The 17,131-nt window shown below is 38.5% G+C and overlaps 1 protein-coding gene across 1 annotated transcript in view; it reads left to right on the top strand.

The window, feature by feature from the left end:
- LOC122805298 (girdin-like) overlaps positions 1 to 17,131 on the top strand; it is a 1,431,879-nt gene that overhangs the window by 1,137,226 nt on the left and 277,522 nt on the right. Inside the window, exon 21 of the mRNA XM_044075386.1 lies at positions 13,486 to 13,647. Within this exon, the coding sequence (XP_043931321.1) occupies positions 13,486 to 13,647 (162 nt within the window). The remainder of the gene's footprint in view (positions 1 to 13,485; positions 13,648 to 17,131) is intronic.

Raw genomic sequence — 17,131 nt, 5'->3', positions numbered from 1 at the left:
GTCTTTGTTTATGAGTTCCATGATGATACCTTCCATGGCCTTACAGACCAGGCTCGTTAGGCTAATAGGGCGATAGTTCCCAGGATCAGTGGTGGCTCCCCCTTTGTGGAGTGGGATAAATGTTGCTGTGCACTATTCAATGATCACAAAACCTGAAGTGAGGCTATGATTGAACATGGTGCTTAGGTGGGGAGCCAGTTCATTATGAAGTTTGTGTAAAATGCAGCCTGGGATGTTGTCCGGTCCCACGGATGCTGTGCTTTTGGCTTTAGATAGTGCAGCTTTTACCTGTGTAGTTGTGATAACAGGGACTCTGCATTCTTCTTGTATAGATATGGGCCTTTAGAGGGTGAGAGGGGGGTAAAGTTAGCACTGAACCTATCTGCCAGGATGTTGGCAATATCATTTGGTTCTGTAATTTTCGTGTCATTGTGCTGTAACTCAGAGCAGATCTGGGAGATGGCATTGAGATTTTTGACATAGCTATAGAATGCTTTGTGGTTGCCCCGAGAATCAGTGGCAATTTTATTTTCGTAGCTAGCTTTGGAGGGTCTTATAAGGGATCTCAGCTTCTTACTGAGGCTGACCAGGGAGCTCCTCCACTCATGGTATTTTACTCTCTTTTGCAACAGTTTCTTCCTTCTGTTGTAGTTTGTTTATGGCAGGGAACCACCAGATTGGCTTTCTTTTTTGGAGGATAGCGTCTTGGTTCTGTTTGGGATAGCACGATCCATGCACTTGTGTAAGTGCTTAGAGAGTGCATTTGTGTAGGATTCAACAGTCATAACTGTATTGTCCATCTGCATGGGTGTCATGAAGGTCGTCACTTCTGTTTTAAGAAGCATGAAGTTGTCTTTGGAGAAATTTTTTATGGTGGTTTCCTTAATGATGGGTGGGGCGGGATGCGGATATCTAGGGTGATTAGCTTATGGTCGGATCTGACCAACGAGGAGTTGACTTCAGGTGTGGAACACCTGTCACTCATGTTGGTAATGACTAGGTCTAGGATATTGTTGCTCCTGGTGGGGGTGTGGATAAGTTGATCCAGGGCATTGGAATTTATGAATTCCAGAAAGCGTTGATCGAAGGAGTTGGTGCATGAGTAGTTTTCCCAGTTAATGGTGGGGTAGTTGAAATCACCCATTATTAAGGTGTTTGGTTGAACCCTAATATTTTCCAGTATATCAAGAAAAGAGGAGTGGGAATCCTGGGGCATGGTGGGGGATCTGTAGCAAGCTACAATTTGGATTGCAGTTTTGCCCAGAGTTAGTTGCACTTGGATAACTTCGGATGCATTATGCAACTAGCCCGGAGGTGTGGATATCTTTAATGAATATGGACACAGCTCCACCTTTGGTGTTCCAGTCCAGGTTAGGTGGCCGAAAAGTGTGGTATGAGTTATAGCCTAATAATGCAGGGGTGCTCTCTGGAGCCTTGAACCAGGTCTCAGTCACAGCACAGATATCAATATTCTCCATTTTAAGGAGTGCCTCGAGGTAGTGCATTTTGAGATTTAGACTTCCAGCATTGAGTAGCATTACCCTTAGTTTTTGCTTGCCTGCTTCCTGTTACGGTGGTGAATTTGTCATCTGAACCTTGCCTAAAAAAGGCACTATAGGGGCAGCAAGAGCCTTAGCCAGAATCCAGAATCCCGAATCCCAGGGGTGACAGGTGCAGACAATCTCTGGCAAAGCATCGTGGTCTGTCGACCATGTCGTCCCAGGCAGAGAGATACTGCATCCCCTCAGAATGACACCAGAAGCTTAGCCAATTGTTGAAGTCAATCATTTTGTCCTTGTACTGCGGTATCACTCTGGGCGATAGCAGGATGCTGCTCAGGGCTAGGGTCATACCTGCCTAGGCTACAAGATCAGATAGCTCTTCCATGTCTCTTTTCATGTAGTCCAGGGAGGTACATCTCAGGTCATTCACACTAACATGGACAATGACAGAGTCCTATTTGTACTTGTCATGGAGTGACCTGAGTGCGTGGGTTATGTGGCGGATCCTGGCACCCAACAGGCAGCTGACAGTAACCTTCTCCTTGTTTAGCCTGGTGAGTGGGACATCAGTGTGCCTGACTATAGAGTCACCTATGACTAGTGTGTTGGGTACGTTGTTTTGCCTTATGGGCTGTGATTGAGTGGCACAGTGAGTCTGTGGGCTATGTGTCATTTGGGTTGTGTTGCGGGGTGGAGGTTGCTTACGTTTCTGCTTTGGAGGCCTCTGTTGCTTGAGCAGTTTATTATTGAGAGCCTTCGCAAATGTTTTGTGTTTCTATGCGTGGATTTTGGTGATCGATTCTCATATCAATAAATTGTTTTCTATAGAACCATCAATATCATAATGAAAATTTTGCATTATTTTTCAAGTGTTTAATGGATGTGGATATATAGACGTACAGTAAACATGAACATTGGTATTTAATAGGTGTTCTCACAATTCCATTAAAATGAGACTTATGTGACACTGATTAACTAATAAGGTGACTGGAAAATGTTCTAGATTAATGTTACATCCAAGGTAAACATAAATAAATAAACCAATTCCATATAAAGAATTAACAGCATGATTTAAGAGTTAATGAAATAATTTTGAAAATAGCTAAGAACTACATTTTGTAGAGAAAATATTTACCGCTTGTAAGTGCATAGTGAAATGTTTAAATCAGAATAAATTAAATGATTTAATAGTTAAGCAATGCTATATTTTGGTTTACATGCATATGACGAAGCGACCGATGGTCGAAACTCGGTTTCCACGAACCTATATATCGAAGCTCCAGGTGTCGAACGCACAGAATGTCATAAAAAATTTGGAATTCGACATTTCTGACCACTCTACCACCCAAACAAGCGCTACCATGGGTCAAAAAGGGGGGGGGGGTGCGGTTCGACATAATTGCATTCGCAATTATGCACAGTCGCCGTACTGCTGTCAAACATTTTCAGGTCAGCCATCCACCGGCCAACCAAATGCGTGTATACCTATATTTCATAAAGATGAATTTGTAAAATCTGGCCCTGTGGTGCAGATGGATAAAGACTTGGGACAGAAGCGAAAGTATACTGGGGACAATAGGTGTGAGCAGTCCATGCCAGCTCTCCCATCTTGGGGGGGGGGGCTAGGCTCACTGCATTAGCATCATTGCAAGCAGGGTTGGCTACATGATACAACGACTATACAGGCTGGTCAGGAGGCTGTACTCATGCAGAAATTACATGCACTTCACAAGAGCAACAATTGCAGAGCTTACAAGACTACCATTTGGTGTGAGGGGAACAGGTCACATTACCCAGCAGTAATATGATGCTGCACCAGAGTCCTTGATCTCCACACCAGCCCTGGACATGGGTTGGGCTGATCCTGATGGAGGTTAAGGTGGGTCCAGCAGACCCAATGAATGAGGAGAGGAACTGGTGGCAGCTGATGATCAGCTGAGGAGAGAAAGAGCAAACTGTAAAAAAAAGAGGAATTAATAATAGCAGCTGATGCAACTATCTGTATATACAATCGTGAAAAATATATTTCCACAAAACATAGAGGAGTATATATTCTAGTAAAATCGTTAGGATGGTCTTCATATTTTAACATCTTGTTTACATTCAAACTTCAAATGTAGTGCAGAAATCTGCATTTATATAGTGCTAGCATTTTGTGAGATGTTATTTGTGATAAGAGATGGCTGTGAATGAGATCGACAGTCCTCTTGCGAACAATGCATCCTTAGAACTGTTTCCAAGAAAATAAGATGTTAGATTTTTGTGTAAAAGGGACTTGACGTGCTGGTTTAACTTGTTTATGGAAAACTATATTGCCCAGAATATAAAATCAAGATTATAGAATGAAATAGGTTGAAAGGTTGTGAATATCAGACAGATGAAATGTCCAAAACGTTGCAGCAACTGTCAGTTCTACGAAACTTCTGTAACAGTGTTTTGTGACTTCAACTGTCAGTGGGTCCTCGCAAAAATGAAGTTAGCCTTGTCTTTAGAATATGAGGGTTGTGAATGGAAGATAAAATGTTGTAATATTTCAGGCCACGTCTTTATAACACACACGCACATGTTCTTCATCTGCCTCAAGGTGTACCACAGCTGCAGCCTGGCAGCATCCATCATTATTAAGGTATTAGTAAACATTACATATTATATGCTTACATGCTGTCTCTATATTTTGTAGAATCACTGTGGAAAGAATTGTTGTTCATAAATTTTCAGATGTCAGAATACACCAAAAACATTTTTTTGGAGGGGACAAGCATCAAACCATCCCTCCATGGGGGGATTTCGACCAGACATCCCTCTAGTGATACATACCAACCCCATGTTCATACTACAGTGGGAAAAAGAAAAATATCCAGTGCTGCACATCCCAGAGTGGCACAACACAACTGCAACACATCCCAGAGCAGCACAACACAACTGCAACAGGTCGCACTGTACCATGACCAAACAAATGCAATGAAAAGCCAATCATACAAACTACATTCACTGGATTATAGGATAACTCTGTTTACACAGATACAGCTGACACCAGCAATTTGAAAAGTCACATGTACCTTCACTACTGAATGTGGAAATTGCTTGAAAATAGTAGTACCATAACCATCCTCTGTGATAAATAAGTCTAAATGCTAATCGCAGATAAAGAGTTTGTCAATATAAGCATTGCCATAAAGTATAACCAAGATCAGAATGAATTATCCTCATATTGGAAGGTGATCCTTTACTTTGGGCTTACTAATGGCTTAATCTGACAATGCCCCAAAGTCCACAAATAAATCACAAATCATCCATGGCCTACCCACAGATACTGCTGCATGGCCATGTATGTTACTACCAAAGATGTTAAATGTGAAGCCTAACTTAGAAAAGCCTTGCCATTGTTGCAAAATTTTTACAGATAAGAAAACTACTCCTTAAAGTGACAGCAAAAACACTGTACGAGATATTCTTTGGAATGCTGTCAGTATATCTGTGTTTGCAAAAGAACCAATAAGAATCAAAGAACAGATCAGCTTATTCCATGGGCTCCCCACTAAGTATAATCTAAAGCTATAATTGTGCAGGTACCCATTTACCTAAGCATTTAACCTGAAACAAGATTTACGCAAACTGAAAAGTACTGTCACTTGGGAAATTAATTACCTAACATAATTTGAAAGTTTCAGTAGTAAACTGAATCTACACTCAAAGGTTGTCAAATTCTGAATTGGGGTTTATATGTTCAGTCCCATAGATAAAGTGTAAAAAGTCCCCAATGTCTTCTGAAAGCCTTTTTAAGAAAAATAAAATAGCTACTACAACTCCAGAGCTCTCATCGTTGTCTGAGCCAAACTCCCATCCCACCCTTATTTCCCATGTATTCCCGTTCCCTACCCATCTCCTTCATTTTGATAAGCCGATATAAACTTTACCTAGCCACCTCACACACAGTTACTTTCTCCTTTTTGTGGGGTTTCCACATTCCACAGTCATTATTTATCATCGCCCATAATCAACAGTTCTTTCCTTTCTTTCTTCCCTCTGTCATATTCCACCAGAAGAATCTGTGCAATGTGCAAAGAATCCAGCTGTCAACCACTAGTTTCACATGCACCATTTCAAAAATCAGCTACCTCCTCCTCCACTGCTGCACAATTTCCTTGGGAATTCCCTGCATTCTCCTACCTGTATCACCAGCAGCTGTTATTAACTTTCCAACCTCTTTTTGAATGCTTTCATGATTTCATTGAGCTCAGATACTATTTACATAGCAGTCTAATATGTAAACCATATAGCAGGTCTGTCAACTAAATATCATTATAAAGCTATGATTTCTTCCGAACCATGCTCAGATACTAACTAGCTACACATTGCTCTGTTTTTTTTGTTTTTTGTTTTTGTTTTTTACATAGCCCCCAGTTTAAAAAGCAGAAAAAGGCTTCACAACATCAGCCAAATGCAGTCATTGCTGCACACACTGGGGTGACTTAGTACACAAATGGTAGGCATATTAACCCACGGAAGCACAACACTATGAAACTGAATCAGAAGCATTTGTTTTTTTCTGCAGAATTCTGACTAATATATATGTATACCTTTTCTCATGGGGAATCAATGTGTTTGGATCTTCCGGATATCAACGTAGGAGCTACAACACCTCAAATCACTAATAAATGAAATAAGTAAACACTAACTCTGGCACTGGTATGTATATACTTAAATGAATGCCACCAAAGAAAGAAACAATGCAACATCATGATATTACATATACTAAGAAATGGGAATGTCATCTCAGGAGAAGAAATTACCTATTTTATGTAAGGCACACTAAAGACATGACATCCTTGCAACCAAGAACAGCTGCCCCAGCTCACCAGTAGAACTCAGCCTTATTAAACAGTACAAGATGGTGTTAAGTTGCATGTTCCTAAGCATGACACATTTATTGTTAGTTTACTTACTGCACAGCTGTACATAAAATCACTATTTATTATAGTTCATATTGTTGTTGCATATTGCTATCACACTAAAGCTGTCAAAAGTAAACGCATTGTAGCAACTTTGATACATTATTGTCTTGCATCATGTATGATTGTGGCTTGAGCCACCTGAGATCAATGCCAGATTTGCCCTGCATTAGTGATTTTAGCACTGCCCCACACTTTAAGTGCCTGAGATAGTTACTAGACTATACCATCCTTTTTGTTCTGCAGTGATCATATACACAGTGAACTTTAAGCATATATGGAAGGAGCCTGAAGTATTTCTCATCATATCTCAGTCAAGTTTAGGTCTACTCTAGAGTAGGGATTGGTCAGTCCTGCTACTAAACATGCTCTGTCCATCCTTAGTACATTACTGTATTCAGAATCTTTCTGCATTTAGTTCACCTAGACCATTATGGCACACTTTACTCAGAGATAACTGGCTGCTACAGCTCAGGTTACCAAGCTTATACCTGCTGCCTGATGCATACCATACATAACCTCATCTAGTACACACTCTGCCTACACATCATTTTCAAACAACCTAGGAAAGTGCAGTCTTGTTCCTCTTCTCCTGATTAACATGTAGCTCCAATTAATGGACTCACTTGTCACAGCAATTCCTATTCCACCAGAGGCCCCAGCTCTGGAATAATATTCTCTACTCCATCAAGTGAATACTTCTGCGGTGGTCCAGCGGTAGCGTTGTTGCCTCACAGCAAGAGGTTCTCCCGTTCGATTCTCGGCTTGGGTTGGGAGTGCCTTCTGTGTGGAGTCTGCATGACCTCCCCGCGGTCAAGTGGGCATTCGAAAGACATGCATTGAATGGGCATGCCTTCGTTGAAGGTTGCGTGTCGGGCTGGCAACTCGACACTATAAAAAACAACTGCCAATCATTAGCAGACCGGAGTTCTGCTGTGGCGACCCCTAACCGGGAAAAGCCGAAAGACAAACAACAAACTCCATCAAGTGAATAAATGTTATCTATTTTCCCCTTCAAAATCAAGCAAATTAAAATTGATACAAATTTGATTTATTTCTCAACAACAAATACACAAAATGATATCCCGTAATTGGGCACGCAGTGCCTCAGAACTTCAGATAAGATTTTCTACATTTCTCCTGATCTAAAAGTCTACTTAAGTCATGACACTAATTGTTGTACTTCGGGTGTTATGCCCGAAAATGGTCCTGTATGGGTCAACCTGCTTATCCTCTTAATAAATGAATAAACACAAAATCTGCATTTTGTGGAAAAAAAGTGCTTGGACTTGATAACATTCATTTTTAATTGTTTTTCTGCTACACATAGTATTTTCATTTTTTATGTAATTACTATAACTACTATACTTCTGAGAGATTTAGAACAACTGTAAAATAAGGCAACATTTCAATTTTTGATATGCAATTTGTATTTATTTGGTTGTTTTATAAATTATCACACTAACAGAGTACCAGAGACATCACTGTATTTTTTCAAGGAGATCAAGCTATATAGCAAAAGTTTATAGAAACAATATAGACCTAATCTAATATCGAATGAATGGACAGAAATGTAAACCTATAACAAGACACAAGTAGATACAAATAACAACAGCATCAAAATAAGTCACTAAGCAATGTGCTTTACATGATGCCATTGACTATAAGATTCAAAAACAGGAAGTACAAACATTCTCATAACCTATATATGAAGGATTTAAGCCACACTACAGCAGTAACAGGTATTACAAGACAGCTTTTTGGAGTTACAAGGATTTTTCAATGATTTGTAACTTCTTACTTGACTAGTTTAGAACCATTTTCAGAGCTTAAACATAAAATTAAAGACCCATCACTTACAGAAACACTCCTACAACTGCTGTTGTGTAGCTTAACAGAGAATGCCATGCCTCTATTATTTTCTTTCCCCACTAGAAATTGTTCTTAAATTATACTAGTAGTAATCATAGTCCAGCTTTTAGTGATAATGGATTTCTAAATAATCAGAGTGGTTATCTACAAAGGAAAAGGCAAACAAAAATACATTTCATGGGGAGTGGGTAAATCCACCATCACTGACACTTAGTGGTGACAATACACCATGAGTTAATTTAGAGGAAAGGTACCTCTTACCGATTTTAATAACTCCATCATATAAAGTTACTCACTGATTGTTGTTGGTCTATTTCTGTGAGTTAACTGAGAAACTTTACACAACTGGATGCACATATGTACAACACTGTACATACAATCAGATAAACAACCAGTGGTGGGACTGCAGTCTGTGCACTAATGATGTAGCTGCACTTGCTACTCCTGTGAGTCTTAGTGTTTAGTGTAATTTTTTAAATGTTATTGGTAAGAGATCAAAATCTCTTTTGCACAATAAATAGAACATGCTGGAGGGATACATTTATATCACATAGAATATCGGTAATATGGAGACATCTTCTACTCCACAAAAAGTAAATTACTGATCTAACTCTATTCAAATGTAATCTGGACAAATGGATGGGTTACCACAAATTCATCCCCATTTTAGCACCCTGTCCCTCATGGATAGGGGGAAACATGTAGTATAATAAACTGGCATTATCCTATAGTCCGAGTGGTGCAGTTTTTTATTGTTGTAGTGTTTTTCTGTCTTACATAAACTTCATTGTATGAATGTTAAACTGCTGTGTTCTGATTCTAATTAGTGTATGGTTCTTTTCTCACCAGGACTGTGATAGTAAGTCTGATAAGACAACACAATCAGTGAAACAGTTATAAAATTTAAGTATATCCATTAAACGACAGCAGAAAAGGGTGTACCCCAGTGACATATGAGTCAGAATATTATAAATGTCACCAGTTGTCACCACACATAAAGCTGCTGAAGCACTTTACTGAAAAAACAACTCTGGAGGCGTCTTTTAGAAAGAAGAGTAGAAAAGTGAGGAAAGCACATTGCCGCAATAAGAACAGACCAAATAAATCACATATGAGGCATTCCTTTAAAAAACACTAGAGTCATCAATTATCAAGTGTCTTGCAGAATTCTGGAGGTGAATATAGGCTGGGGAATAGAAATTAAACCTAAGAAAACTAGACACCACAAACAAGAAAATATCCAGTCTGGTGCCCTGAATGAGAAGTCAAGTAATCCTGCCACTGACCTCACAGATCGTGGGTTTCCATGGTGACCTATCCAGATGGGTACCAGCTTTTAGATTACAACTCAAGACAACATCCAAGTTATTTATTCTCACTAACTTTTCAATGGAACTCTTTCACTGTGTGAGCCCTGTCTTCATCTAATAAGACTGGACTGTAAAAATTAACCATCATTTTGAAGGAATTTAGAGTAATGTAGCTAAATTCAGACCACATCTGCAAACTATCAGTAAATGATTACATATTTTACTTTCTTTATTACAAAGATGCATTTGTGTCTTTGTTTGTTCTGATAAACATTGATCACTTAAAATTATACCTTTCCCTGTACCTCTTTCCCAATTTCAGACCTTTTTCTAGCAGGAGAAAAAAAAATAAAGGAATGTGACAAATAGTTACTTTATACCAGTACATGCATGATATTGATATCAGTGCATGTGGAAAACCTGCTGAATATCCACTAAAATATTAATTATAAGATCCCATCTTCTGTCAATAATACTTCTGCTAGTGGCCCCTGCTGCAAGAGCACCTGTTAATGTCAATAATACTACTGCTTGTGGCCCCTGCTACAAGAGCACCTGTTAATGTCAATAATAATTCTGCTTGTGGCCCCTGCTGCAACAGCACCTGTTAATGTCAGTAATACTTCTGCTTGTGGCCCCTGCTGCAAGAGCACCTGTTAATGTCAATAATACTTCTGCTAGTGGCCCCTGCTGCAAGAGCACCTGTTAATGTCACTAATACTTCTGCTTGTGGTCCCTGCTGCAAGAGCACCTGTTAATGTCACTAAGACTTCTGCTTGTGATCCCTGCTGCAAGAGCTTCTGTTAATATCAATAATACTTCTGCTTGTGGTGCCTGTTGCAAGAGCACCTGTTAATGTCAATAATACTTCTGCTTGTGGTCCCTGCTGCAAGAACACCTGTTAATGGTCTCTCTTACTGCAAGTATTTGCATGACTATAAAATGAGTTACTGTTGAGCTTTTATATTTATAATGTGTTGAACAGCACAGAACCTCATGCCCCTCTTGCTAAATATATAGTGCTATATGTCATACAACATATGATTTATTTTGCACTAGAATTTTAGGTGACATGACCCAAAATATGTTTAATGCATTGTTATAATGACACTTTTTTGTATTGTGTTAGTCTTCTATTGATGAACCGTGTCGAGGCTTAGTTGTTCAGACATTAAGCATTATTATAGATTTATAGGTTCAATTGCAAGCACTAACCTAGCTGCTGTTGCAGGCCATTTTAAGCCTTGCCAGTTTCCCTTTTTGTGTTGAAGTAACCTATCCAATTTGGTGTTATATTGGCCTTACCCATCCCATGACTGATAACTGTATATTACCCCAAATGAGAAGAACTGAGATAAATAGTAACAACATATTGATGAAACAAAGTTTGTTCAAGCTGAATTAATTAGCTAAACTAATTATTAAAAACATGATTTAACCCTTCCTCTGGGTTAAATCATGTTGTTAATAGTTACTTTAGTTAATTAATTAAATTTGCTGATTGGTGCTTTCTGTTTTGAACTGTTTTAAATATTGGCCAGTTTTTTTGGGGGTTTTTTTGTACTGTTCTGATGAAATCCCAGTGACTGGGAAGAAAGTGCTCAACTATTTATTATGTTCTGATGAAGTTCCAATGAGTGGGACAAAAGTGCTCAACCATTTATTACTATAGCAATAACCCATGCCTGGGTGTGGGTAATGCTGGATTTACCCACGGTTGGCGTGGTTTGGTCCCGACGGCGAAGCCCGAGGGACCAAACAAAGCCAACCGTGGGTAAATACAGCATTACCCACACCCAGAAGTGGGTTATTGCTATTATACCATGACATTATTTAAGAAAAGAAACTATTACTTTTCTTAAATAATGTTATAGTATAATGCCTGTTTACTGCCCTCCCGCAGATGTCAGGCATCCGCGGCAGTTCTGATGTACTGCGTGCCTGCGCAGTACATCAGAGCTGTGGGCAAAAACAACGGAGAAAGCAAGATCTCCGTTGCTTTTTATTGTTTTCGCTATGTTAAATGGGTTTAACATGGCGAGACAGTTTAAAATAACAACGGAGATGTCCGTTGCTTATTTTAAAACTGTCTCGCTATGTTAAACCCATTTAACATAGCGAAACAGTAAAAAGCAATGGAGATCTTGCTTTCTCCGTTGCTTTTTTTTTAAAACCTGTCTCGCTATGTTAAATGGGTTTAGCATAGCAAGACAGCTTTAATATAAGCAACGGAGATCTCCGTTGCATATTTTAAAGCTGTCTCGCTATGTTAAACCCATTTAACATAGCGAGACAGTGTTTTAAAAGTAGAGTTATACTAATGGAAAAAAGTCCGGGCGACCGGACCTTTTTCCATTAGTATAACTCGATTTATAATGTGCACGCTGGCCAATCAGCGTGCACGTTTTAGGGGGGTCATGGTATAATAAACTGTTTTTTTCTTAATTTGAACAAACTTTGTTTCATCAATATATTACTATTTATCCTGGCTGCCTGGTTTATATCGTTCTTTATTTTTCCTGGCTTTCTGTTGAACGCTAGAGTCCTTTTTGTTTCATCTTTAGAATAACTGAGATCATACCATAGATAATTTGTGAGGACCCATGCATGGGACAAAGCATTTAAGAGCTGCCTCTGTCTATTAGTCCATTATTGTTGCATGTTTTGCTTATATAAATGTGCCAGCTAAGTTAGTTGTAAGAATGGAATAGATTATTTGTGTACCTTACAACTTATAACATTTCCCTACCTCTACTAGGACATCTCGGACATACTGAGAGGACTCCAAGTGCTAGCAGAATGAAGTGTGATGGCATGTTCTATATTTCATTCTGCTGGCCAGTAATAGCAAATGAGCAGATATTTCTAGAGTAGGCAAAGTAAGCCATCTTCTCTTCTTCTAGTCAAATGACATGAGCATAGTATATTAGAAAAATGCATTGTTTGAAAGCTCAGTGGTATGGGGATTGCAGTTTATTTTTGCTGACTGAAATAAATGACAGCATCAGCTAATCAGCTTTAATCTGTATGATAATATGAAACAGCAGATTTAAGTGCCTTGGAAGCTTATATTGCTGATTTCACTTTTCTTGTCAATTGCATTTTTTTTTTGCATACAGTTTGTTCTTGAACATTTTACCTTTGTAATATTGCTATAATACAGTTTTTATTTTTAAGTTTTTTAATTGTACAGAAAAAGGCAGTGTTCATTATGAATTCATTATTAATACAGATCCCATCAAATCATGCTATATAGTATAATCAATTCTGATTATCATAAAGTAGGACATTTTCTTCACATTGTGAAATTCAAGCCAGCATGCTGTTCTTTTGTTTTATAAGGGATATGCCAAAGCAATAATGTTTTGTCATGTTTATAGATTTTATAACATTTGAATTTAATGTCCATTTCTTACATATATCCTCAAATTTGGGATGTAGGGCTAGGCTTAAAAAGGCCCTTGTGATCATTAGCCTAGTAAACACCTATGAACCTAAATACATAAGAATGGAAATGGAACTACAGTCTTACATCACATGTATTAACATCAAAATAGTTGGAAGGGTGGCCTAATGGTTAAGGTGTTTGCCTTACAAACACAAGGTGCAGGGTTTGAATCTCACAAGGGATAATTGGCTAGGCTTCAAATGCCTCGCAATGGCAGTTAGCTTAGTACTAACCTAACCTATTAAGGCCATTGATACACAATTCTAAATATGAAACCTAGACCAGAATGCTTATTGGTTAGCAACTCTAAATTCTAAGCATCTCTGATTTATAATATGCAGGAAAGCTGTAATTGTCACACACACTGCTAATTACAACCTATTTGTGCTCCTAATTTACAGGAGAAGGAAAACAGTAATGTACCACATCAAGATGGTAATATATCCGGGGAATCTCCTCTTCCTGAAATCAAGACAGATGAGCTCATTAAGGTTAAAGAGCAAGCAATTCCTGAGTCCAGTACAGACAAAGTATGCAGTGCACTAAATAAAGTCAATCAGAATGTAAGTTGAAAGGCAGTGACTCAAAAAAAAACAAATGAAATAATGGAGTCATTACAAGGCAGGATTGTTGTTCCAAACACTGAAATATGGTGGTTCACTGTTTCATGTATCATTTACTGATTTCTAAATGGATAATATTTTGATTTTTACTGATTTCTAAATGGGTAATATTTCGATTTTTACTGATTTCTAAATGGGTAATGTTTTGATTTTCTGTTTACTTGTCTTTGTCTTGGATTATGGTTGAAAATGTTGTTTAGACCAGTGCACCTACACAAGTAAGAAACAAAGTGCTCTTACAACACTAAAACACAAAACTTTTATAGCAAGATTCATTGTCAACAGGTAAAAGTTTTGGAAGTTCACTGCTCATAATTTCCTGAAAATCTGACTTAGTGGAGCTGCAGCACAAACCACACCAAGCAGTATTTTCTGTAGGGGAGAACTGCCATATTTGTTATGCAAGTGACCATCTACATATCCCATCCAAGATGATCACGTATGAATTCATTACATAAAGGGCAAAATAAATATCTTCCTGATGGATCAGTTGTAGGGAACTTCTTGCTAATTGTGTGCAGGAAGTAATACATCACTTTAACCCATTGAGTGCGACTCCCACATTATAACAAACATTGAAGTAATACTATAGCCTGAAAAGCACAGACACTTATCCAATCAATGACCTCTCTGCTGCAAGGGTGTGGACAGTGGTACTTATATGGGCTTTAGTGACTGTTAACTTAATATTGGTGTCACAGGAAACCACTATAGTCATCAGCCAGAATATCATACTCCAAATTGTCATTACTAAGTAAATGTTGATCCTGCAACTCAGTGGTATTCAAAGGTTCGTGCACAAAATGTACTACTATAATATTTGCTATGACAAGCAAAATGTGAACTGGGAAGAATGAAACATCCTTAGTCTTGGGCAGAAGCATAGCTAACTCAATCTCGTATGCTGGTCTGACAAACTAGTGCCTTACCCCCTCAACTCAAGTGAAAAGTCAAAACAAAAGTCTGTTCCTTCTACTGTTTTACTTGCACATCAAGCAGGTGGCCAGATGCACAACACCCCCAACCCACCCCAGCCATTCTGGTCCAGTTTCTGTACCCTGCACCCAACCTTCCTTCCTCACATTTCAGTAACTAAAAAGAAAATTGTTCTTTTAGACAAGCAAACATTTGCTACAGTTTGTGGCCTGCCTGCACAATGCGGTATGGCATAAAAAAGAAACTTTTCTCTTTTAAACTGCAGGAAATTTCTCGCTACAAATATGATGAGTTGTTGCTACAGTTTATACCATTTACAGAGTGCTTCAGTGTTCAGGCTTTATTTATTTATTTTGCTTTTACACTGTAGTTACAAATAAGCAAGCAATTGCTACAGCTTAGACTACACACAAAGTGCTACAGTGTTCACGTTTGACCACAAATGCAATGCAAGTTTTTAACAGCCTGTATTGCATTAACGATCAATCAGGATGATAGATGACTGATCACATCCCTAACATTTTGTGCCCAAGGCAGTTGCCACTCTTGCCCCACCATAGCCTTGCAACTGCTCTTGGGTTTTCACTATCTCCTCTAACAATCCTTCTCTTATGCTAGCAAAGTAACTTACAGAAACAAACCATGTGTGAATGCATCATACAGGCATTGACTGGCTCCTTATGAATCCTATTTTTCCATCGTCTGAAAATAAATAAACCACTTGACTCAACTATCAGTGCACATCTGATATGTCATTCAAACACATTTCCGACTTGACTTTCTTACCTGCCAGGACTGAAAAAGAGAAACTAAGAAGCTTGTCGCTCGTCTAGTTAGGATGTAATAGACGAGTCTTTGTGGGTTCTTTTCAAGCAGCTTTATTATGTACAAACACATCAGGATTGAGGCTTAATAACTTTAACTTAGATAAACTTATGTACAAGCTAGCTATTACATTCATACATGTTCACTCTCAAAATGGCAATGAAGCTAGCACACGTTTGCTATTTATATGCACGTTCAGTCCTTGAAACATTTCTTAAAGATACAGCACACACACTGTTCTACAAGGCTCATTTTCCATTCTGTGCGTTTTGTACTTAAGTCATTCTGTCTGACATCTGCTATAGTTCTATAGATCTTTATTTCTTTTCTTTTCTGCTCTGCTGTCTATTGTCAATGACATTTTTCAATTGCTGAAAACACTTTGTTTTACTTTGATAGCTTTTCAACTACTTTATGTATAAAAAAGGCAACATTCACAGGAATGACTGAAAAACAAACATGACCATATCTGTAATAAATCTTTATGCAACATATATCCTTATACTGAAGCAACTATGGATTACTACTACTAGTGCAGATGGGATCCCCTTCATTAGAAGGGGAGCAACACAGAGGCTAGAAACTGCTGACCTGTCAATTTCACCTCACTTGCAGACACAATTATGGAATTACTGCTGAGAAAAAAACATTACAGTATCTAGGAGTCATTGGTATAGTGCACATAAGGAAACATTGATTTGTAGAAGGAAATTCCTGCCAAACAAATCTAACAGAAATATATTTCATCACCCCAAAGGATAAAAATAGGGCTCTATAGTCCATAGTCTGTAGTTCTGGTGTCCTTTATTGCCCATACATTATTGTTGAAAGCCTTTAGTCCCACAGTTACATATGCTTTCAGGAGGTGTCTACTACACAGTCACTGTAAGTTCTGAAACTTTATTTAATAAACTTCTTAATAACATTTCTACCCAGCTGACTTTCAAACAAGGGACATATTCAAGAAGTTTAAGTAACAGTGTCAGTCAACTTATGATTAACTTCAAACTTAATGGGGGAAAAGCAAGACCAACTGTATATGAAAGTCTGATATGCTAATTCTACACAGCTAACACATACACTTTAGGTGTGTGTGTGTGTGTGTGTGTGTGTGTGTGTGTGTGTGTGTGTGTGTGTGTGTGTGTGCGTGTGTGTGCGAGCATGTGTGTGTTTCTGTGCACGCATAAGTGTATGTGTATTTTTATACAGTGTCTGACAATTTGTTAAATGTAATTTCCACAAAAAACGAAATATTGAAAAATAAAGGTTTCCCAAATCACCGAGTATACAAATACTGACCCTAAACTACTCCAAATACCACACAACAGGCTAAATGCTGGGGTAAGGGTTACCATTAACATTATAATTAGGGCTGGAGTTTTGGTTAGGGTTAGTACACATAAGTAAGCCTGCTGCAGGGGAGGAAGGTAGATGTATTATGTTGCCTTGGAGACAAGAAGGGGTATTTTATAACTCATGTTGAAAGTCAAACTCTGTTGGGTAAAGTACTACAGCCAGATTTCCCCAACTGAATGCAATATGGAAATTTTGAAGGTGGGCCACAGTTAGGTACAATTTGACCTGAATGTGTCCCTATTAAAAACAGAGGTGGGGGTGCAGCAGCAGCCTGACACACTGTTAAAAATATGCAGTCCAGAAAAAA

This window comes from Protopterus annectens, chromosome 6.part1 (genome assembly GCF_019279795.1).
Source record: "Protopterus annectens isolate FY-2018-M chromosome 6.part1, PAN1.0, whole genome shotgun sequence".
NCBI classification, from domain to species: domain Eukaryota; kingdom Metazoa; phylum Chordata; order Ceratodontiformes; family Protopteridae; genus Protopterus; species Protopterus annectens.
This window is presented reverse-complemented; position numbering and strand designations above follow the sequence as displayed.